Source organism: Siphateles boraxobius, unplaced genomic scaffold (assembly GCF_051911475.1).
Source record: "Siphateles boraxobius isolate OS27281-9 unplaced genomic scaffold, OSU_SipBor_1 8, whole genome shotgun sequence".
Lineage (NCBI taxonomy): Eukaryota > Metazoa > Chordata > Actinopteri > Cypriniformes > Leuciscidae > Siphateles > Siphateles boraxobius.
This window is the reverse complement of record NW_027509208.1, coordinates 9061732-9086095: the sequence shown is the minus strand read 5'-3', so window position 1 is coordinate 9086095 and position 24364 is coordinate 9061732. Positions and strand designations below refer to the sequence as shown.

Sequence of the window (24364 nt, the reverse complement as noted above, 5' to 3'; positions counted from 1 at the left end):
TGTCTGACAGAAACCAATAAAGAGAAATTAAATTAAATAAATATTAGAATAATCTTATGCGTAATTAGTTTTGTTCAGCTGAATATAATCATTTTAAGCAGGTTAGCACATTTTAACTAGTAGCAGATAAACTTATAGTTACCGAGGAGTCGATTGCATAATTGTAAGCATCACTTTTAAGGCTCGGTGCAAAGGCATCTTTACCGATTACGTTAACCCTTTGTAGCAGCTACCTGACCTTTGACTCCATTTACAGATATCCATGAGATACATAGGGGTCACATGTAGAGTTTGGTTTGGCAATGATTAAATTACTAAATACAGACATACACAAGTTTCCATCACAGGAGAGTATTTTGTAAAAAAAAAAAAAAAAAACACCACGTGTTCTTTCTTTCTTTTTCAATATAAAACCCATGTCTAACATGAACAGAACTGTACAGGAAATTCTTTATATTTCTATAGTCTTACAACTTCTGTCAGGAGTGGTGGTCATGTATGACAGTGATTTCACACCTATGTATTTTTAAAAATGATGGTGTAACAACACTCTCATGGTCTCATTTAAAATAATGTATTAACCTTTTAACTTTCAACTCTAAAAGGAGCAAAAGAAAGAAATTCTTATTGAAATAAAAAAAAAATCAAACTGTTTTTTGTTTTTTTTCCAATTTTTGTTCTTATCTAGATGATGTATAAGATGTCGGTTCATGGTAAATCCTGCTTTGTTGAATAATAAACATAGCTTCAACTTTGTTAGTAGGTCTTAATTTTCCACCTGAAATAAAAATGATATAAAAAGGGAGCATTTTTAGTGATTTTAATTGATGACATTTTCAATAAATTCAACAAATTTCGGTTATTTCTGATAACACAAACACACATTTAAATCTGTGAGGAAAGGCAGTTTTTGTCATAGTCCACCAGGAGAGCGGGTTAAATGAGGACACATTACACACAAATAACAACAACATGCTTTCAAACTTATTTAAAACTAAAAGTCACTTTTTGGAAGCAAAATTGAATTCAGGCAGAAACGTAACACGTTATGGATATGTAGCCTGCGTTCACTGCGCATAATGGATGAATACACGTCTCGGAACACTAATGGGAAACAGAAGTTACATCAGCTGGCCACCGAACACCGGTAGCACGTGGAAACAAATCAACGTCAAGACAATAACGTTAGATAAGCTACTTTAGTAAGTCGCTATATAAACCAAACAAAACTGTTACAATCGCAAACCCATTCATGGTGTAGAACATTTAAGTTTTGTCCGATTAAGGACTTAATAACGTGTTTCATTCTTACCCAACAGCACTTTCATACACCGATCCATCGTTTTTTCGTGGATGACTTTTAAAGCTCGCTACCGTTTCAGTTGTGCCGCTGGTCGAACATGCTCCCCGAACCGATAGATAAGAAACAGCGGTATTATCAGGCATGAATCTGTTCTTCTCCGGGTTTAAAACTTTGACACCGGCGCGTGATCGTCGTATGCTCGCATGACTCCGATGTGCATGGCGAAAAGCGGCCGACAGTCTCATCGTGCGTCTGGTTTGGAGTTGCTAAGCAGCGCGGTCGCGGTGTCTTGTCTGATGCTCAAGGTGATCTCGCGCAGAACTGGACTAGTAGACAAGTCAAGCGCGTGCCCGACAGAGTGGCGCGCGCAAGGCACACAAGGAGGAAATGTAGCCTACACTTAGGATTTATGTAATAATTATTCACAAGTCTGAGCAAGAACTGACGACTCCCCTACTGTGCAACATCTTCTCTTTTTTGTTATTTTTTTGTACAACTTGCTATTTTCTTTCTATTTACAAATCTGTAGACTACTACACATTAGTAGCTATTATTTTTGTTGTTGTTTTAATAAGTTATATTTTTATTCATTTGATATATATACATTTGCAAAGATAAGACATTTAGCCTAAGACTCTCAGCAAACAAAGTAGGCCAAGTCACACTGTTGGCAGTCATGGCAGTTTCATTCAAACAGAATGATTGAAGGCAGCACAATAGTAATAGTATTGTCTAATTGATGTAATCACATAACCTGTCCAAGTCCAGCAGTCACATTCATGTCATGAGTTTTGTGTTTGTACGTAGCCTATACACTATAGTTCAAACTGTTTTGGATCTGTTTTTGAAAGAAGTCTCTTATGCTTACCAAGGCTGCATTTATTTGATCAAAAATACAGTAAAACGGTAATATTGTGAAATATTATTACAATGTAAAATATTTATTTTAATACATTTTAAAATATAATTGATTCCTGTGCTGGCAAAGCTGAATTTTCAGCATCATTACTTCAGAAATCATTCCAATATGCTGATTTGCTGCTCAAGAAACATTTCTTCATATTATCAATGTTAAAAACAGTTGTGCTGCTTAATCATTTTCTGCAAACCGTGATACATTTTTTATAACACTATAAATGTCTTTACTGTCCCTTTTGATTTATTTATTGCATAGCTGTTGAATAAAAGTATTACTTTTGAAAAAAAATCTTACTGATCCTAAACTTTTTAAAGGTAGTGTATATGAGAATCAACACAATTTACAGCACATCTGTGTGTGTCGTTTTAGTTTTCACCATATTTAACAAAGTTGTCCCTGGAACACAATCTTATAACACAAATAGGCTACATTTAAAAAAAAATGTTTGCCTCTTGTTCAGTACAATTAGTTAAATTCAGCTAAAGCAACATGATTTTTAAACATTTTGTCACAACTTAACTTTGGTGTGTTCAATCCACCTAATATATTTAAAAGTGAACTTTAATTAACCCATTTGTGTTAGGACAATCATTTTTGACAACAAACTGAGCAGTAGATCTGGAGTTCCCAGCGAGATTGACAAGGCACTGGAAGGGGAGAAAATTTAGAGATTAAGTGTTATGTTATGTTTTCAGTAAAGGGTTTTAAGTTTAATGTTCAGTTATGTTCTATTATGTTGAGTTTCTGTAATGTTTTTGAATTTTGTAGTTACATTGGTGGTGTATTATATAGCGACCTCATATAGCAACTTTCTATGGCACAGTCAGAAAGGTTTTTGTATTATTGCATGTGTCGGTTTAATAGGTGAGAGCAGGGACATCATGTTCCACATGAGGTAGACACACGTGATCTAATTAGGGTAATAAAGTTATCCTCTAATTTATGACATCTGCCAAGAAACTTTGAATGCATACAGAATGAGATACAGCTGATAAAATGTTTGTATACACAAGAAATAGTTAGATACATCATCACAATTAACTGGTCATTCCATCCCAAGAATAAACACTGCATTTAAAAAATGTCAAAATACAAAAAAAAGGATTTCTGAATCCCTGTATAAGTTATTTGCCAAAACAGCCAACTGTAAAAATGCACAAATTTCAATATTTGTGATACTTCGGAGATATTTATTGGATGGCAGTGTCTTGCACAAAATTACTATGTGTTTATTTTCCTCAGAAGATGAATGCCAAAAAAAAGAAATAGCAACAAAAATAAAATAGTAATACAAACAAAGAACACTTAGTGTATTTTTTGAACTGTGATATCTGTGGCCATGTCATCGCTTCCAGAAAAACATTTTTTTAAACGGGTTGCTCCTATCATGTCTCTTGGCTCGCTCCAGCTTCACAAGGATCTCCCTGACCTCCACCTCCGTTGACTGAACATTGGTGTGAATGTAGTCTATCATCGAGCTCTGCTGTTCAACTAGCATGGCCACATCCAGAAAAACCTCATGAAGGCTCTGAATGCGTCTCTCCAGCTGTAGCAGTTCTGTATGACGGCTCTCAATCTGTATGAGCGCAGACCGTGCAGTTTTCCCTCCTGAAACCATGTTCTCACTGAAGACGTTCCAATGACCGCTCTCTAGCATCTCCTCGATCTGGTCACCCGTGACCTCTCGCCCCACAATCTCCATCTGCCGCTGAATATATGCCTTGCAGGACTCTCTGTAGCTCATCTCCGCATCGTTGTACTCCACCATGGTATCTCGGAAACTGTTGCTTATGCTGGCGTACTGTGTTCGGGCAATTCTTGCCACTGGTGAATTGACGCCATACTTTTCCTCTAACTCTTTCCAGTGGGAATCCATTTTGCGAAGGTGCGCAAGCATCTCCTGTCCTCTGGTTTTGATGCCAGCAGCGATAGCATCAGAGTCACAGGTATTAGAAGCACTAGAGCCGACTGCACCTGTAAAAATATGTGAGTTTCGCTCCCTGAGACGCTTCACTTCCAGACTGATGTACTGAATCTGACGCCGAGCCTCTTGTGCCTCATCAAAGACAGCTTCCATGTCAGAGTTGGTGCTGGTATCTTGAGGAGGATCATCATGGGTTGTGTTTTCTGAAGGGGGGAGAGCTTGGCCAGTTTCATGCTCTGCAACACTCTCTTTAGACACTGATACAGCCCGGAGGTGGTCAAGTCTGTCCCTCATGACTGAAGTATGACTGAAAAGTAAAAAGTATATATTCTGCAAATTAATTAGAAAAACCAACACACATGGACTGAAAATATACAGTAGGCATTTTGGTAACAACTACCAGCTCTTAAAAACAGAATATTCGTTGTCATACGTAACATGCACGTCAAAACGTCTGCCATGTGGAAACGTAGCCCGTAGCCTATAACGTCGTGTCACCAAAAGCCTGTCAGACAAGACAAACTTGTTTTTAGCTCTACGTTTAAAAATATAAGCTACGCTGTTTATTTTTTCACTGTTATTACGTTTCTATTAGGCTCTGCTTCATCATGATTAGTTTTTTATTATTTGAAGAGAAGGCAAAAATCGCAATTGGTAATTGTATCTAGTTATTCAGTCAGAGATAAATATAGCCTACTATTTAGTAGGCTACGTTTATAAAGAATTGGTCAATCTAATATATCTGCAAATAGGTAGGCTACAATCAGACCCAATGTAGACCAATCTTATTATTGGAGAAAATGTTTTTTTTAAATGAAAACTGGCCTGCGTTTAATGTTTAACGTTTAATGCCACGCAAATACTGCTTTGAGAATTCATATCACTGTGGCCTACCTCAAACTGTGTCCCTCTGTGTGCAATCCTCTCAAACTCGGCTTTGCTGGGTACGAAATTCACGTTATTTCACCTCATGTGAGTGATGATCGGTGATGATGTCATTGTTATAGACACAGACCCCGCCCCAAGTCAGGTTCCGCAGATATCACAATGTCCGGCAGAGGGCAGCAGAGATGCGTCACTTAAGAGACGAGAGGAGAGCTGAGGCCAGTAATAGCTCCAGCTCCAGAACAAATGTAAGCTAACCCGTCCCATATTCTTATTTTGCCATACAGATTTAATGATCTTCTTCGAATATTTAAGACTCAAGCGTAACAAAAAAAGCCCTTAAATAATGTAGTCTTCTCAAGTTATTTTTTTATGATAACCCCCTTGTGTAATGTTTATTTATTTATTTTAAGTTTCTTCAGGTTTATGTTGTTTATTTATTCTGTTTGCTGGTATTATGACTTCTTGAAATTGTATTAAGCTGGCTTTTTTAGGTTTATTTGTTATCTTGTAGGCTACGTTTCTTAAAACGATCAAACAAAAGAAAAAAGCTACTCGATGGGTCACAGGAGGTTTTCTTGTAAAATAAAGTACAAATTAATTGTTTTTGTTGTTGTTTTTTATCGCCGTTTATGTATTGTACATTTTAAGTCTACTGCACCTTTGCTGATCGTGTCAAAGAATTTAACGATGAGAGAATACACAATTTTTTGAGGAAGGCTTTAAAACAGAAATCATTTGACTCAACACGTAGGCTAAATGTCATCACAAAGTTTATTTTGAAAAATATAGCCCTATATAAATCAAAAACTAAAAACTTAGCCTATAGGTTAACATCTAACTTAGCTAACATGCATTTAGCTATTCTCCGACTAATGGGTTGTTATAGCCTAATGGTTAGGCTGTTATTACAATTAATTTTAAGTATAGGAGAAAAATAGCAATTTAGTTTCCTGTTTTAGCTGCTTGCCTGCATAGCCTATTTTTCGTTATTAGCCTATTTAGTGTGGCGAACAAATATCAATTTAACTACCGACGAAGCTTCCTATTTCTTTAGTTAAAGCATCCTATAAGCAATCCTTATTTTCACTGTCAGTATGCTTACTAAGTCAATCGAAGTTGCTCTAGCTGTTGAATCTCTGAATCTGTAAATAGGCTATCATGATTGTCAGAGTCCCACTCAGACCACCAATGTAGGTATTAGACAGACCTATATGACATAGAAGATATGAAGACGACATCGAATTCAGTCACTTTTCCCAAAATAGAGATTATGTCACGTGTAACCGAAACACACTTCTGACTTTCTATTGAGCGAACAGGTTTGGCGTCAAAGTTACGCCCTGGAACGCGTCGCGCATTCCTTCATCCCCACCCACCCATTACAGCTGCAGTGAGGATGGAGCTGCAGCCTTCAGATGAAATATCGACAGAAGTTAAACTGGTGACATTTTGGACAAAAATATAAGGTAATGTGCTTTGTAGTGCACGACATGGGCTTTATTTAATTTTTTTTACTTTTGTCAGCCTCTATTTTACAATTTAATAGAGAATTATTCATAAAAGAAGTATATTCGTTAGAATGTTGTCAGTGTAAAACTGTAAAATGCTTGACAATGTAGCCTATACAATTCATTTCAATGAAAACAAATAGTAAAATGCTGCTTTGAGTAAATTTCATTAAATCTTGTTTATTGTCATTTGAAAAATTAGAAAAACAGGTTTACATATAGCCTTCTTATCTTGTAAACTGTAAAGCTTTAGTTACTTGAATTTAGTTCAATATTTTTAGATATCTTATTCATACGTTTATTAGTAAAATATTCATAATTGGAGAGAACACCATTTATGAAGCAACAAAGGCTGAACTATCAATTCAATCCATTCAAACTTGTTTGGTGAGTGACGCCAGTCAGAAATAGTTTCACAGATGAACTTGTTAGGCGTGTGACTTTTTCAGTGTTGATAAGGAAGTAGTATCCCCCCTTTTACAGTCAGTTTCAGAAGGTAGACAAAGAATGAAAATGAGTTTATGCTTGAAAACAACAACTAGGCTACACAAGGGATTGTTAAATTGTTTTTGACTGTTTAGCCAACATCAGATGGTGTCCTTTGTTGTTTATTCTCCCCTCTAGCAATCATGAGGGACAGACTGGATCATCTTCAGACCATTTCAGTGTCTAACAGTGATCTGGAAGAGCTGGAATCCGAATCTTTCAGCAATGTTGACATGGAGGAATTCCACCAGCAGGCCGTCATTTATGACAACAGCAATGAGATGGAGTCTGTGCTCGATGAGGCTCAGGACACTAGGCGTGAGATTCAGCTCATCCGTCTGGAGGTGAAGCGTCTCAGGGACCAAAACACACGTTTACTTAGCGAACCAACTCGTACAACACACGTAAAGCATGACGCCAATGTCATCGCTGGGGACATCAAGACCCGTGGTGAGGAGGTTCTGACACGTCTAAAAAAAATGGATGCCCATGCCAAAGAGCTTGAAGAGGAGCATGGCATCAACTCTGCTGTGGCAAGAATCGCCCGAACACAGTACACCAGCCTAAGCAACAACTTCCGAGACGCAATAACCGATTACAACGATGCTGAGATGAGTCACAAGGAATCGTGCAAGCGTCACATTCAACGACAAATGGAGATCGTGGGCCGAGAGGTGTCAGGTGACCAGATTGATGAGATGCTAGAGAACGGTCAGTGGAACATCTTCACCGATAACGTCATGTCAGAAGGGAAAACGGCTCGTTCTGCGCTCAACCAGATCGAGAGTCGACATCGGGACCTGCTTGAGTTAGAAAGCCGAATCAAGAGCCTTCATGAAGTGTTCCTGGACGTGGCTATGCTTGTAGAGGAACAAGGACCCATGACCGACTACATCTTAAACAATGTTCAGAAAACTGATGCTATGCTTGGTGAAGTCCTTGTCAAACTGGAACGGGCAAAGAGACATGACAAAAACAACCCATTCAAGAAACTGTTTTGTGGATGCTTTCCATGTGCAAAAAACTGATCAGAGCAATTGTGAACTGTGTGGACTTTTGGAGGCCTGCAGTATCTGCTGACTTCTGTATTTCAAGACCATTGTCTGCCAAGACTAAGCTCTTTGAATTACCACAAAGTAAGCAAACAAGTAAAACAAGCCAAAGAAAATGAAAGACTAGTTTCACTACAACACATAGTCCTCACTACATGCCTTCATGAAGACGTCTTTTCATTTGCAGATTAATATACCTGTAAACATACAGTATACTAGAAATCACATTCACAGCCAGTGTTTGAAGTAAGAGTTAACAAAGACAAAAGAGCTTTTAATCTGATGTTTTATTAGAGGATAGGCTATTTATTAATATCTTACATTGTCATATCTTTTATTACATCTTACATCTTTCATTCATCTAAGGTGGTTTAATTGAATATGCACTTTCTAGACCCTTTTACATTAAATATCTGGAATATGAAGCATCTGCCATGTTTTGCCAATGCAAGTTGATATTTTTCTTTTCATGTTGTTTTTCTTTTTTGAGATAAATATATTAGCTCAATAAAATATCTTATATTATGTAATTGTTATTTGGTTTGTCTTTATTATTACGTGAATTGCATGTGACAAAATGTTTTGGTTTTTGCAGTATTTGCAGTAGAATTAGCATATCAGAAAATATCGATAGGTAGGTCTAGGCTATTCTTTCATCTTTATGGGCTAACTGGATAGAAATCATCAACTGAGTCCATTTTTTGTACACAGAGTGAACTTTCTTATCCATGTAACAACATCCGACACCATGAGGGAAACGTTCCTAGTACGTTCTCACTCTCTCTTGAGTTTTTAGTCTCTCTTAGCTAGAATGAGGAAACAATAAAGGTTTTAAAATAATTTAGGCCAAATCTGTTGACAGCTCTATTCGTTTGCCTTGTGTGATATAATCTCAATATAGAATTGTACGTTTTACTTTGCCTGCATGGACTTGAAGCCACTGGACTCTGGATAATTTACACATATTTTATAACTATTTAGGAGTTGTTTCTCACATAACGTTTCCTTGTCCCTATAGAAAATACCATACGTGTCACAAATGTGACATGAACACTGCATGAAACATAAAATGGTGTGACAGTCTATCAATGAGTTATGTTTATGGCTCAATGTATAAATCTTTCACAATAGAATTTGTAACAATCAACTACACAAAATTTCCATTTTCATCTGTTTAATAACAAATTATTATTGATTAGATTACACTTATATAACGCTTTATAAATAGTAATTGACTGTTCTAGTGCATCCATTTCAGTTTTTAAAATACTTAAAGTGTTAAAAAAACAAATTAAAAAAGTGACATGCAGGCTTTTGAGGGCTGAAACCAAACAATAAAATAAACAATGACCATTGATCTTCACTAAAGTGTCTTGTCATTTCAAGCTCACATAGCTTTAAATGGCTGCATATTTATTACATGTAGTTTTACGATCATCCGACTTTTCATTCTTCGTCAGTTTGTGAAGCAACTTCTCCTCCTATAAGACATCACAGAGAAACAATGAGAACTCATATGCAACCAAGCGTGGTCATAGGAAATGCCAGAAGGGTCATTAGTTTACTCACAGTGAGGTACCAGTAGCGTATATACTTTTCCATTGACCATATAAATATTTGACTGAAAGGTGCAAGAACATGCAAGTGCAGGTGGGGGACGGTGATAAATGGAGGCACATGGAAACCTAGACTAAAATACAGTCATGTTGTCATTTAATAACGGTTTCATCCAAATAAACACTTGATTAATATAATAGTAGTGTTGTAGAATATAAACCTGATGTCTTCAAAATCTGTGACATCCCTGGCTTTCAGCACAGCTCTTCCCATATCTGCCATCCTCCTAACTGCCCAAGACAATCACATTTAGATTATTGAAAAACCTACTGTGTTAATGGTTCATTTTATTAAAAATAAATGATAATAATATGTTAATTATAAACCTGAGATCAATTCTTCATTTATCTATCTGTTACTGTTGGGAATAGAAATACAGAAGCCATTCGCAAAACAGCTTTACTCACTTTAGTCAAATGAAACTTAAAAAATGACATAATCTTACCTAGACCTATATCATCTGCTTGGAGTGACAAACAGCTATGGATATGTTGCTTTGGTATAACCAGGTAGTGATGAGGTGCACCTGGATAAATGTCCTTGAAACAAACTATTTCCTCATCCTGTCAAAGAATCACATTCCATGTTTTATTTACCTTGACATTTAATGTACATTATACTGATTATGTAATTGCATTATAAACAAAAAACTTATATTTATGTTACTGAAAATAGAGGGAAAACCTAAATAGAAGTAAATACACTTGATAAAAGTAAATTACATTTTGTTTGCATGTACACTATTGCGTATATGTACAGACTTTTGGACACCCCTGCATTTATACACACATGGGACAGGATACTGGATGAGTCACATAGGGTGAGTTGTAATGCCATCCCTTTTTCACTCATTAAAAAGCCACTTGAAGGCCATATATGCTCATTAGCTTTTTTAGCCAATAAGAAATTACCTAAGGGTGAAATCACTAATATGACCACCACTCGAGATCACAGCAAAAGTTCTGACTCAAAAATAGAATATATTTGAGTTAAGCAAGTACAAATTAGAGTATAATAATAATGTTAATAATGAGTAAAGTAGCCTAATATTAAATTGTTTTATTTTCTACTTTCTTATTTCATAATATGGTCATCATATTAGTTTATAGAATTCAGATTTTTGTCTAAGCTCTTCCTCTTTTAAGGACAGCCACACAGCACTACACTAATGCTGTAGGCTACTTTGTAAGTCGCTTAATGAAAACGTGTAAATAACGTGATAATAACCTATAACGTGAATATAAAAGTAAAAAATTACTAAGTAAAAAATTAAAGAACAATTTGTCCATTATATAGGCCTACCCCCTTTGCGTACCGGATAACTGTTTTCAAAGCATTCATTCAATCGTTCACGGAGCCAATCCTGGTTATCTAGGATAAAGATCAACTTACTTCCGCTAGAATCTCAGTGTATGGATCGTCGCCGTTTGCGATCCTACAGAAAATACAAGTTTCATCCAAGCTGTCGTCCGAAGAATCTTGCTCATTTTTACAGCAACACTTTTTTTCAGCCATTCTGGCAGGGAGTTTCCGGGACAAATGAAACTCACATAACTTACTTTGACTTTCGCATCTCTTCTTCCTTGTTCCCAGTTTCAGACTGCGTGTATTTAACCCAATTACATGAGCTCATCTAATTTGTTATCACGTAGTCACATCCTGGGAACTGCGTAACGTTAGCCTATAAAACTTCGTCAAGAGTTCGCCATATCATCATGCCTATGGGTGATATCAGCCTACTCTACGCACAAACACCAGATTTGTTCAATGCACTTTGGACCAACGTAGTCAGGGTACATTTTTATATGAGACTGGGTTGGATTTGTTTACTTACTACAAGATGACAACTCGGATAGTCTGATAATCAGAGCTGTTCTTTTCCTCGGAAATTATTCATTTCTATTACAATTCCCATAATAAAGTCGTGTTCGTATTTGCTGTCGTTGATGATAATAATAAAATAATTAAACTCCACGTCATTGTAATCAATTAATGTTTACTGTTTACTAATGTTGTAATAAGATGCCAAAGCAAACGGAAACGTGTAAACTATATCTTTCACTGTTACAGAGGCCGCTGCCATTTTATTTAGGCTACATTACGTCAGGGTCGGGGCTTTCGGTTTTGAGTTTCAGTTGTGATTAATAGGCCTAATTGTTTCATCAACTATGGGCACTTTTGGCCAGGGTGACTTTAACTCAAACTCAAGTTTAAAATCTATCTTCTAACTACACGTTCATCAGTGTACGTATCGCGTATGCATATCTGTAGACGAAATATTGCTTTGATTACGCACAATAAAAGTGATTTATTTACCTCGATATTTTGCTAAGGTTTTATTATGGGCAAAAAGCAATTTTCGCCCAATAAATTGGACAATTAAGTGATGATGATTATTTCATATATCGTTTAAACGTGTAATAATTCACAATTTACTAATGGATAGGCTATACCCATTGTTTGGAAGTCTGGGTCTGGGATAGAGCAAAACGATAAAATCTTCAAGTCGTTTGAAACGTAGCAAAAAATAAACAATGAATAATGGTAAAACGTTTCCAAGTTAATATGAATTCCAAATGACTCAAGAAATGTATCAATTTATATAGCCAATATTTTTTTTTTTCAATTTATAAACCCCATATCCTGGAAAATGAAGCAAAACCATAAGGCTGTAGACCTTTTCCCCCCATAAATTATGTCTGCCATGTAACGTAATTTATCACAGGCTTGCATATCTTATCAGAATTTAAGTTTCTGACGCATTTTAATAATTCACATGCCTATAGCTATTTTAAAAAGAATGACTCGAATAATAATAATAATTAATAATTGCTGGTGTTTCATTTTTCATTTTTTTGGCAAAGAAAGGTTTCAAATTTTCTCACCTCGACATATTTGATTCACTGAAAAAATCTTGATGGACTCAATGAAGATGGGGTAAGAGGGCAAACATTATAGTTTTTTACAATCGCTATGACAATTTTTTCAATACTTTTAACAAATTTCCTAAACTCTTAGGAACCAACACACCTACAACACACAATTGGCAAAACAGTTAATTTCATGCTCAAAATCACACATTGCAAACTAAACTCCAACACTAATTTTCAAAATACAATAATACACTATCAACACTATGTCTACCAAAACACTGCAAACATGTCTCAAAATCAAATAATTTTTCAAAACACTAACATATGTTCTCGTCCAACAGGAAGATTTAGTCAATCAGAGCACAATGTCATAAAAACACCAACATCAGATGGAATTACAGAAACTGCATTATTTTTATATGTGTCTGGTCTGCCCTTATACAACAGACAGTATATTGTATTGATCATAGATTGTGTTTTGCACTGCAGTTTCTTTTGAAGCCTCTCTACATTTTTGTTTCATTGGGTTTAGGTCTTTTGCTGTAGAAATTCAATAAAAAAGACCCATCTCAGAGTGCTTTATAGAATGTACGGTTGCTGTAATGAAAAAACGAAGACAGAGACAGAATTGTTGCAATAAATAAAATAAATAAAAATAAATGTATACATTTGCATAATTCAATCAGCTGTTTCTGAGTAACAATAGAATAAAATACAGGGGATATATTTGTGTTTCAATTCACAATATAAACAGCTGTTTACCTTGACTTCAGCCTGACTTCAGCCTGTAAGGTTAGGTTTAGAACATGGTGTTATCTGTTCTGACATACAGTGTTAAAGCATTGATAAATTTGCCAGTAAAAATCCATTGTTTTGGTCTTGTTTGAGCTTGTGTGTAAAAGAAGTTCAAGCATTTTACATTTGTGTTAATTGTATGCATTTTGTGTCAAGGCAACAAGAAATGTGTTATTGGTATAGCTTACACAGATGGATGTAATGCTAACTGTATTAAGAGTTTAGGAAATTTGTTAAAAGTATTGAAAAAATTGTCATAGCGATTGTAAAAAACTGTAATATCTGATATCTTACAATTTAATGACAGCATTATCGTGAACTATGATCCAGTTATCCCATTAAACCATAGTCTCCCACTACTACTGGAAGAAAATGACTTTTGTAGGATGAGCAACATTTTAAAATTCTATTGCGATTTCATTATTTATTATAGATAAATATAATAAATGAATAGAATGATACTGCCCTCTGTTGGCTACAAATAGACACTGAACGGCCTAATGAGAGTGCCACTGACACTAGTGAAATGCTTTCACATAGTTTGGAGCTTTCTGATGACGGGGAAAAAAAACTTTTCCAAACAAATTACACAGCTGTAGCTAGCCTATACTATGTAAAATGACAAGCCACACAAATCGTGATAGTTTATAAAGTAGCGATAGGCCTCGTTAGTTTGTGATTGTCATAAATGTTTGACACGCAATAGAGATATTTTTTAAATTGAAAACCTTAAGAAAGTACGTTTATATATTTAAAAGAAAGACCATAAAGGTGGTGTAAAATGGTATTAGAGGCTGAGCAATCTGGAACATATTCATCACTTCACCTGAATTCCCCATAAACAATCAGTAAGATTTATTAATATTTTCAGAACGTTATTTTGTGTTATTCAACGAGCCCACTAATTTCTGTATAGTTGGCTAATATTGCATGTGCCCACTTTGGAATCCAGACAAAGATTTGGACAACAAATGCACAACATGATAGGCCTATCTATAAACACAGCTGACATTTCAACGTCATCGAATTAAAAGAAATTCAATTTCTTTTATTAAACGCCAAAAGTCCCGCTTTGGTGTGCGTGGGTTAAATTGCCTACCATGAGCAGCCCCCGCGCGCTTACGGGACGTCAGTCGTGTATCTCACGCGCGCTGCAGGTGCGTGGAATCCTGTGACTGTGTGTGTGGCGAACGCTCCGCCCCTGTCAATGCAAACGATTGAAGAAAAGTCGCGGTCGAAAGCTGAACTACGGTATTGACACATTTCAAAACTCGAAAGCTCTGAAAGAGGGCAGCACGCGCTCCAGTACTACTTTCTGCAGTAGGCATATATCGTTTTCAATTAAGACTTACTTGCGTGTTTAGTTATTTATCTATATAGTTGTTTTAACCATTTCAATTTAATTTGGTAATGATATCTGAATTAAATACGTTTTTCTTCTCAGATGTGTTCGGATGAAGAGCGCGCGATGACGGGGGGCTCAGGTAACGGAAAGTTGCGTCAGTGGCTGATCGAGCAGGTGGACACCGGAAAATACCCTGGACTCGTGTGGGAGAACGACGAGAAGAGCATCTTTCGGATTCCGTGGAAGCACGCGGGGAAGCAGGACTACAACAGGGATGAGGATGCAGCGCTCTTTAAGGTACAGGCAGATTGAACATGGAGGGGATGAGAAACGTCAGCAGTAACGTTCTCCCATGGGACCTTAGCCTACTCGTGTTGCAAACAGTGAACAGAGTTGTTACACGAGTGAGTCAATGACGAACGCTCATTTTTGTTATTAGTACATTCAAATACAAATCTTAGACAACGCATGTTTCCAATTTCCAATTGATTTTTTTATATTTTTGTGGGCCTTAAAGTTAAAAAGTGTCCATGGTGTTCGGAGACAGTAAAAACATGTCAGTGGTGCTATTCGCATGGTGGTCAAAAATGAACAAATTTTTATATATATTTTTTTTTTTAAATGAAAGGAATGTACTATATTTTAGTTTGATTATGTTTTTTATTTAATATTTGATGCTACTACATTATATTTACGCAGTAGGCTAGTTATACTCCATTTATTCACGTTTTGAGCATAGACCTGAACATTAAATTTCCAACTTATACTGTCGTACATCTTGAATGCTTTAAAGCAAAAGCTTAAGTAAATTATTGCTGAAGTGAAAAAAGTTTACAAAAGTGAACTTAAAAAGTGACAGAATTTTACGTTTATTGTTATGAAAAATGCACAAAAATACTATTTTCAATTTTTATATGAAATCTATATTTTCAAAAACACGTTTTACTCTAAAACTGCATGAAAATCAAAGCCATAACAATGTTGTGTTCCAAATTTGAGGTTGATATCTCAAAAAATTTGCTTTCAGTAAGATTTTGTTTGGCCGCAGTACCAAAAGATTTCATTAGATGAAATTTGTCTCCCATTACAGCACTAGTATGACTATTTTTTCAGGACAATTTTACCTTTTTGAATCATGTCCATGTGTTTTTTTTTTTTTTTTTTTTTTGTCTTCACATAGCAAGTGCCAAAAAAGTTTCAAACCTTTCCGATGAAGTAAAAAATAAAAACACCTTACTTTTTGGGTCAAAAATGAGCACCAGAGGGTGAAGTAATACAGTGTTGACATAAGTAGTGTTTGCATAATCAAATATCCCGCCCTTTTTAATGAGAATCGCAGTTTTTTTTCCTTCAGGTCAAATTGTCTGATATTCAGATTTCAAAAATTAAAGATTACAAAAAAAAAATAGCTAATATAATAAATAATAAACAAACAAAACAATAATAAAAAAAAATTTCAGGATGGAAGGAAAGTACTTTTTACATTTTTACCATATGCAATTTTTTTTTTTTTAAGTGTATAAAAACCAACATAAAACAAAGATTACATTCCTAGGAACTTGCCACATGTATTTAAACCAGATTACTTTAAATATTTCAAATTTTTATGGATATCCTTGTATCTGATTGACCCATATGTTGGCCTCTTGTTTTTCCCGCAGGCTTGGGCACTATTCAAAGGCAAGTACCGGGAGGGGATCGACAAACCCGACCCACCAACTTGGAAAACGCGTCTTCGGTGTGCTCTTAACAAGAGCAATGACTTTGAGGAAATTGTGGAGCGCAGTCAACTTGACATATCGGACCCCTATAAAGTGTATAGGATTATTCCGGAAGGATCCAAAAAAGGCAAGGGAGGAGAAAAACATCAAAGGCATTTCTAAATCAGCACATAAGTTTGTGTAGTCCATATTCAGTGCTCTCATATTTCTTCATAATGTAAATGAAGGACATCAAAAAGATTAGAACAGCTTTTTGCCGCTGATTATTTTATAAATATTTCTTTAGATATCTGATATATATTATAAATATATAATATTTTAAATGTTGCAGGTTCCAGATCTATTGATGATTCACAGTCCAATTCAAGCTCACCTAGTTATCCAATACACCCACCTTATGCACCAGCACCTTCTCAGGTTAGAATCAAACATCATCTTAGTTGTACTTTGGCTTGTGTGTTCAGATCTTTGCCCTTCGGATCACTGTATGCACTTGTCATTACAGGTGTGCAACTACATTTCTCCTGCAGAGAGAGGATGGAGGGATTTCCCCACCCTGCCTGAGATCCCTTACAGCCAGAGCCCGTACACTCCACGCTGGGACCCTGGTACTGTCTTACTGTGTGTGCTTGAAAGAGAATGTATACAAGCAAGTTCATGCAGCAAGCAATTACATTGGGATATTTATGTATGTGCAGGGTACCAGTTCAGTGGCTCCTTCTTCAGTTGCAATGCATCTGATCCACAGCCGTCACCCTTCACCCTGGACACCAGCATGAGATCCGCTGAGGCTCTGGCCCTCTCAGGTACTGTACACGCTCAAACATAATCATAAACACACAGAGACTTTGACAGGCTTAATAGGAATGGATTGATTGGTCTTCAAGTATAGATACTTCTTATACTGATTTTGTATCGAGAGGATCATCTAGATCAGGTTTTCTTTCACTTTTCTTTTCAAACCGATCTCCGAAATCATCTAGACCAGGGGTGCCCAATCCTGTTCTTGCCAATCGACTAGAGATGAATTGTGCAGGACAGTCGATCGGCAGGAGCAGGATTGGGCACCCCTGATCTAGATGATTTCGGAGATCGGTTTGAAAAGCAATGTTAAAAATTCTGACCAATAACTAAAAGTCTGTAATTATTTTCATGTGATGAGGCAATTACGTCATCAACAACATAAGGTAATTTAAGCATCACAAAACGATGATGTACAGAATGAAAAATGGATATTCATTTTGAGATTTGAGAAAGATCACATTTAAAGTCATGATGTTTCAGAATTAACAACAGATATTTTCTACTGTATTGTGACGCACATCTGAGTGAAACAGATGATTGAAAAAAAAAAAGACTTTTTATCCCTCAGTTGTTGACTGAATGGAGGCAGATCTAAATGAATGCTTGCAGTCAGTTGTAAGAAAGGGTTTAGTTTAAGTGAACTTAATGATTGGAGAGACGATTGAGTTATAATTATGAAGACATTTTAATTTAAATTACGAGGTGAAAAAAAAAGAAGAAATATGCATGGATCAATTCTTCACAATAAGATCACTAACATGCATATAGAAAATACATGGGGTGAATTTTCATTTCATGCTGACTTTTGTGTTTTTAAAGATTACCTTCAATTGAGAATTAGGTGATGACAAGTAATCTAAATGTTAAAAAACTCTAATATTGGCTGATAGCTAGCTGATATGGTACCGTTCAATTTCGCATTATATTTTTTCCTACTTGTCTTGACATCAACGGCTCCAATCATGATAATACATTTTTTAACTCATGTGTTTAAAGACCATATTAACGTTTTTTTTTATTTGATCTTCTTCTCGATTAGATTACCGCTTAAACGTGGTGGTGTTTTACCGGGATTCCCTGGTGCGAGAGGTAACAGTGAATAGTCCAGAGGGCTGTCAGCTGGGCCCTAGCAGAGAGGGACATGCCTTCGCTTCACCTGGGGCTCCAGAATTGGTTGAACTCCCTCATGCTGAAAGGGCATCTCTGGAGCGTGGTGTTATACTCTGGATGGCTCCTGACGGGCTCTACGCCCGCCGCCGCTGCCCCTGCAGGGTGTACTGGGAGGGAGCTCACGCTCCACCTACTGACAAACCCAACAAGCTGGAGAGAGAGCAGAACTGCAAACTGCTGGACACTCATCTGTTCATAACAGGTTAGTGCATGCTTATGTATTCATGTGGGCATTTCAGATAAATATTATGACAAACAAATGATCTGATGACATGTTAAAAACAGGTTACTTAATCACTCATCTTTCTCAGCAAAACTGAGAACCATTTATTGTAAACCTTGATATCTCTGTCTATTAATTAATTCACTGTTTGTATACATCATCACACATTTGCACATATCATACACACAATTTACAGTAAACAAACACATCAAGGCTTTTACAGTAAACAGTGTGTCACATTATCTGTGGGTTGATATTTAGTGACAGTCAGTCATCTATGAGTTACAACTCCCACTTTCTGTAACAGATTCACTGATTGTTGTGATTCTCACAGAACTTTCCAGCATATGATGAGTACAACTCAAATACCACAGAAATCACATGTGCCACATTCGACCTAAAGCTCACAGTATGGAAAGAAATGAGATGAAATTAGAAGAAATACATTCGTATTACAGAAAGAGATGAGATCATATGCTTTACCCAATGGCTTGAAAAACATGTTCAATTACCTGCCATTTACAAACGAACACATTGTAGCAAGGATGCAGCCAAATATTCAAGATTCAAGAAAATAGTTTAAGAATTGGACATTTCGACCAGTAATTGGAAAATTTACAAAAACATTCAGGGGGTTCGTATGTGTATACAATCCTATTCAAAATTGATTGGTGTATTAAATTGATCAAAAGTGACAGTAAAGACACTTATAATGTTACAAAAGATTTCTATTTCAAATAAATACTGTTCTTTTTAATTTTCTATTCATCAAATTATCTATAAAAATGGTTTTCACAAAAATATCAAGTTGTTTTCTACACTGATAATAATAATAAAATGTGTCTTGAGAAGCAAATCATCATATTAGAATGATTTCTGAAGGATCATGTGACACTGGAGACTGGAGTAATGATGTTGAAAATTCAGCCTTTCCATCACAATGAAAAATCACATTTTAAAATATCTTCAAATAGAAAATATTTCTCAATATTACTGTTTTCACTGTATTTTTGGTCAAATTGGTGAGTATAAGAGACTTCTTTCGAAAACAAAAAACTGTACTGACCCCAAACGTTTGATTGGTAGTGTAGATCTCCATTATCTCCCTCTTCCAACCATTTGCCGATGTATTTACTGATCTCACTTGCCATTGGCTGTGAATAAACTGTCTCCTCCTCCTCCGTATCTCCTGTAGAGTTGCAGAGTTACGCCCTGCACGCTCGTCCTGCGCCATGTTCCCAAGTGCTGCTATTCTTTGAGGATGAGAGTACTGATGCGCAAAGGCCAAGAAGGACATTCACAGTGCAGGTTTGTCTTTAACCTTTCAAATATGACATTTCTGTGGTTCTTTTTAATACTGATGAACAGTTATGAACAAAACATAATGATTAATGTAGTCATTTGCTTAATTTGCTCTTATCATTGTGTCACAGGTTGAGCCACTGTTTGCTCGCCAGCTTCTCTACCTCAGTCACCCGGGCAGCATGAACTACATCCGCAGCCATGAGCTTTCACACCTTCCCCCTGAACACGCCATCTCACCGACCCAAGATTACCACAGAGTCATTACACATCACAATAACAACAGCTCTCAAAATTGACCCTGGAGGCTTGTCACTCTGTGCTTAACCCTGGATTAAATCTTGTTTAACCCTGGGTTAAAGCAAGTTTAAATCCTGGATTACTGGGATAGTTCACCCAAAAATAAAGATTCTGCCATAATTTATTCACTCTCATGTTGTTCCAAACTTGCATGACTTTCTTTCTCCTGTGGAAAACAAGAAGATTGGACAACTTTGGAGCCCATTGACTTCAATTGTATTGACAACATGAAAACATTTCACAAATTATCTGCTTTCATGGTTTACAGAAGAAAGTCATACACGTTTACAATGGCATGAGGCTGAGTGAATAATGACAGAATTTATATTTTTGAATGAACTACCCCGTTAAGCTATTTTCACACTTGTAATTTTGAAAGGAGGTTAGCGCCATTTTTAACCCACGGTTAAGACGTTCTGCTTATCAACAGATAATGGACAAGAAGTTATTACGGTAAAATAGCTTGCAGGCTCACCAAGTGCCATACTCGTCCAATCAATATGCAAACAACAATGTTAACCCAGGGAAAATCTCGAAACTTGACAACCCAGGACTAATTACTAACCCAGGATGAAGGTTGAACAGTATGAAACATGGAAGAATATAACCCAGGAATGTAAATCCTTGGTTTATTGTAAAAAGCCCATAAGTTTTGTAAGCTAAAGTGTAAAAGGCAAATGTTGGAATTCTACGGTGCACCTGGAGCTTCAGGACTCTTGAACTGAGCAGAATCCCACCAGAATAATCTATAGTGCTAACAGACAGCATCAGACGCAGACTTTTGTCTTGTGTAATACTGAGAAAGATGCAAATCTGTGTACAACTCACGAGGATAAATGATTGTATCATGTTGGTTTACTGTCAAATATGTGGGCTGTTTGCTGACATGACAGAAAAGAATGTAAAGTGTGAATATTAGCTGTGACTGATTGTTTCTTGCTACGTTTGTTTGAGCTGTGATGTATTGCAGTTAGATAGTAAAAGCCAAAGAATTAGGATTTTGATGTATATAGGCTATGCATTTAGACGAGAAAAAAGTATGAAAACCTTTCAGTTTTCAAATGGCGGTTCTTTTATAAACCTTTTTCTGTATTATTCTGACAAAATGTTATACTTTTTATTCCACTACTTTTGCTTTTATGTCATTGAGGTTTCCAGAATGCCTCAAAATTCATGTCACCTTTTGTTTTAATAAAAAAAGGTGAAAAACTGACTGTGTGCACTCATTCCTGAAATGGGGTGAAAATTAAACATGGTAACATGGGCAGCCCAAAAAAAAGTTAAAAATACAATGACCAAATATGCTTTAACACACTATAGTTCAAAAGCCAGTACAGAAAGTCATTTAAGTCCATTATTTATGAAAGAAATTAACACTTTTATTCAGCAAGGATGCATTAAATTCATCAAAAGTAAAAACATTTATAAGATTTCTATTTCAAATAAATGGTGTCCTTCTGACCATTATTCATAAAAGAATCCTGAAAACGTATCACGGTTTTCACAAAATATTAAGCGGCACTATTGTTTTCAACATTGACAATAATAGTGAATGTTTCTTGAGCAGCAAATCAGAATGATTTCTGAAGGATCACGTGACACTGAAGACTGGAGTAAAGATGCTGAAAATTCAGCTTAACAGGGATAAATCGCATTTTTTAATTAGTTACATAGAAAACAGGTATTTTAAATTGTAACAATATTTTACAATATTACTATTTTTTACTGTATTTTGATGAAGTCTCTCCATCACTGGTGTGGTGGGCTGGAGGGTATTACTTTCAGCCCCCACTACAAACATTGGAATCCCCATGAACATGTGAGGATCTGGGGGACTTCAAGCCCTCGTTTAGGTTGAACAGAAGTATGTTACTGCAGAGAATATAGACGAGGTGTGTATGACAGCACACACAGGATGGTGTTTGTGGTTTGGAGACAGGATGGTGCGGGCAGTCTCAGGTTGATGACATCACAGAGGAAGAGGCAGACTGACAGAAGTATTATTTATTCTTCCTTCTCAATGAAAACAGCCAGTTTGACTCAATGTTATGTATAATTCTGCTCAGCCTATTTCTTTTGAGAAGTGAATATTCGGATGAAAAAGTCTTATATTACGCTATAGGATGAGACTGTTAGCTTTGGGATGCATGGGACATCCTGAGAAAACTTTTACACAAACAAAATTTCTTTGAGTTTTCCACTGTTTATGGGTTCACGGCTCTACATTAGCACATAAACATGTTTTGGATCATTTTCCGCTGCCTACAGAGTGGAAAGGTGCAATCATTAAAAACTTCCCTTAAGCTGTACAGCCTGAGATCAATACACCCACTCTTTCACCTGGTGCCGCACAGGGCTTTGATGCAATTTTGTCAAACTGCTTTCCTTAAATGAGTGGGTGTTAAGCACTCTAATTTTAGAAGAATAGAAATCAACAAACAAGACTTGAAGTGTTGGGAAAAAAATTGGTTTGCGTCACTTCGCAGCACCTTATCAGGTTTACAACAATAATAGAACGAGTTACGATGAGACAACGGTAAAAACAAATATCCAAATCATTGTGGTTTTCTTGATGCCATGTTGGCAGCCTGCGAGAGATTTTAAAGTGCCCATAATATGCTCATTCACAATATCATAATTCTTTTTTTTTTTTCATTCTGATGTACAGTAGTGACCAAAAGCGATGTTCCACCTAGGAAAATTGGCTGCTTCACACTTTATTCAAAGTTTTTAATAAATATTTATGAAATATTTTGTAAGCATGTCGTGAAGTTGTGCCTGGAGTTTAAAAGTATGCCTTCCACATTTCTATTGCATAATTTTCGTGATGCAATAAAAGTCATTCTTGGCCAAGTGGTCACACCAATCGTGCACTCATTATTCCCAGCCTATAATTCAATAAATCACTTTGTGGCACATATTAGCTTTATTATTAGATGTTATTCTGTGGGTTTTAATGAAAGTGACAAGATGGAAGAAGCACTCCTCTCCAACCAGGGAGGATATTGTGAAAATGACTAAATCTGGTCAATTGATTTTGGTTAAATATTGACTTGTTGGACTGGAGAACATGGCTCAAATATTCCATACTCCAATCCTTATGTTCTTTAGCAAATGCAAGTTGTTTTTTCTAGTGATTTTGGATATTGCTCATGTGCTGGATGTGAATGGTCACAATATCCACATAATTACTTCAAAGCACAGTGAGACCAATACCATGTAGAATGTTAAGTGGTGTGGCTTGTCAAGGAAGACTAGTAAGCATTTATTAAGCAATTAATAAGCAAACAGGAGGATGGAAATCACCTGAATGTGGGAGCACCTCAAAACAGTTTCTAAATACCTGGATGGGACCTCCATTCTCCAATTTCAAGAAGCTACTGGAAAAAACACTTTTGTATTTGCTAAAGAACATAAGGATTGGAGTATGGAGGATTTGAGCCATGTTCTCCAGTCCAACAAGTCAATATTTAACCATCTAGCATTGGATGGTGTCAGGGATGTTAGGAGGAGATTAATGGATTGTTTTAATACCAAAAGCATGCGTGGCGCCATTAAGCACAGCAGGGAAAACATAATGGTATTGGGGACGCATGTCTGCAGCAGGTGTAGGAAGGTGTAGGAAGTTCTTTGGGAAGAACTTCACCCTCAAGTGGGCCCAAACCTCTATATTTTAAAGAATGTCGGTAACCAAACAGTTGATGCGACTCCATTGATTTCCATAGTATTTCTTTTTCCATACTATAGAAGTCAATGGGGTCCATCAACTGCTTGGTGACTGACATTCTTCAAAATATCTTCTTTTGTTCAGCAGAAGAAAGAATTTATACAAGTTTGGAACAACTTGAGGGTGACTAAATGATGACAGAATTAAAATTTTTGGGTGAACTATCCATTTAAGGCAGAATGGAAAGAAGTTAAGCATAACACATGCACAAAGTTGAGTGAGTCAATGCCATGGAAAATGTCTGCTGTAATAAAAACGAGAGTGAACGAACAAAATATTAATAGCTGATTACATTGTCAACGTATGCTTATTTCCTGTGAGACTTTTGTTTTTCTATGCCTTTTTTGCATAGTACAATACAACCCATATATAATATGCTGGAGTTTGTCTTTATGGACAAATCATTT

At 36.3% G+C, this 24364-nt stretch overlaps 5 protein-coding genes across 7 annotated transcripts in view; 2 read left to right on the top strand and 3 right to left on the bottom strand.

Annotated features, from left to right (window-relative positions):
* Positions 1-5079, bottom strand: part of mthfd1l (methylenetetrahydrofolate dehydrogenase (NADP+ dependent) 1 like) — a 36217-nt gene extending 31138 nt beyond the window's left edge. Inside the window, exons 1-2 of the mRNA XM_077220206.1 lie at positions 5041-5079; positions 1313-4453 (exon numbers count right to left, since the gene is read on the bottom strand). Coding sequence (XP_077076321.1) covers positions 1313-1548 — 236 coding nt within the window. The 5' untranslated portion in view covers positions 1549-4453; positions 5041-5079. The remainder of the gene's footprint in view (positions 1-1312; positions 4454-5040) is intronic.
* On the bottom strand, positions 3565-4440 carry stx11b.2 (syntaxin 11b, tandem duplicate 2). The gene has a single exon (XM_077219992.1). It carries the CDS (start codon positions 4438-4440, stop codon positions 3565-3567), a length of 876 nt encoding a protein of 291 aa, XP_077076107.1.
* A 171-nt stretch (positions 5080-5250) lies between the features above and the next one.
* On the top strand, positions 5251-8610 carry stx11b.1 (syntaxin 11b, tandem duplicate 1). 2 transcript variants are annotated; one of them, XM_077220208.1, is made up of 2 exons: positions 5251-5279; positions 7167-8610. In XM_077220208.1, the coding sequence occupies exon 2, from the start codon at positions 7172-7174 to the stop codon at positions 8054-8056; it is 885 nt and encodes a 294-aa protein (XP_077076323.1). In that variant the 5' UTR covers positions 5251-5279; positions 7167-7171; the 3' UTR covers positions 8057-8610. The 2 variants fall into 2 exon arrangements, with proteins under 2 accessions (XP_077076323.1, XP_077076322.1); XM_077220207.1 differs by lacking the exon at positions 5251-5279 and adding an exon at positions 6354-6500.
* On the bottom strand, positions 8349-11335 carry LOC143729128 (adenosine 5'-monophosphoramidase HINT3). Its single transcript, XM_077220209.1, has 5 exons — positions 11090-11335; positions 10143-10260; positions 9858-9927; positions 9650-9770; positions 8349-9561 (listed from the first exon to the last, which is right to left on the bottom strand). Exons 1-5 carry the CDS (start codon positions 11210-11212, stop codon positions 9478-9480), a joined length of 516 nt encoding a protein of 171 aa, XP_077076324.1. The 5' UTR covers positions 11213-11335; the 3' UTR covers positions 8349-9477.
* Positions 11336-14563: 3228 nt separating this feature from the next.
* Positions 14564-21443, top strand: irf4b (interferon regulatory factor 4b). Of its 2 annotated transcripts, none has more exons than XM_077219537.1 (9): positions 14564-14616; positions 14810-15007; positions 16372-16558; positions 16763-16848; positions 16937-17039; positions 17130-17237; positions 18275-18607; positions 19824-19936; positions 20062-21443. In XM_077219537.1, exons 2-9 carry the CDS (start codon positions 14810-14812, stop codon positions 20227-20229), a joined length of 1296 nt encoding a protein of 431 aa, XP_077075652.1. In that variant the 5' UTR covers positions 14564-14616; the 3' UTR covers positions 20230-21443. The 2 variants fall into 2 exon arrangements, with proteins under 2 accessions (XP_077075652.1, XP_077075651.1); XM_077219536.1 differs by having other exon boundaries at positions 14585-14685.
* The last annotated feature ends 2921 nt before the right edge of the window (positions 21444-24364 follow it).

Bases quoted from the DNA above. Each gene is read 5' to 3' on its own strand.
- irf4b (XM_077219537.1), top strand. From the start codon at position 14,810: ATGTGTTCGGATGAAGAGCGCGCGATGACGGGGGGCTCAGGTAACGGA. The intron at 16,559-16,762 runs GCAAGGGAGGAG...TAAATGTTGCAG, and splicing joins TCCGGAAGGATCCAAAAAAG to GTTCCAGATCTATTGATGAT. The intron at 17,040-17,129 runs GTACTGTCTTAC...ATGTATGTGCAG, and splicing joins CACTCCACGCTGGGACCCTG to GGTACCAGTTCAGTGGCTCC.
- stx11b.1 (XM_077220208.1), top strand. From the start codon at position 7,172: ATGAGGGACAGACTGGATCATCTTCAGACCATTTCAGTGTCTAACAGT.
- LOC143729128 (XM_077220209.1), bottom strand. From the start codon at position 11,212: ATGGCTGAAAAAAAGTGTTGCTGTAAAAATGAGCAAGATTCTTCGGAC. The intron at 10,261-11,089 runs GTAAGTTGATCT...ATTCTTTGACAG, and splicing joins ACACTGAGATTCTAGCGGAA to GATGAGGAAATAGTTTGTTT. The intron at 9,771-9,857 runs GTTTATATTCTA...ACTGTATTTTAG, and splicing joins ACAGATTTTGAAGACATCAG to TCTAGGTTTCCATGTGCCTC.
- stx11b.2 (XM_077219992.1), bottom strand. From the start codon at position 4,440: ATGAGGGACAGACTTGACCACCTCCGGGCTGTATCAGTGTCTAAAGAG.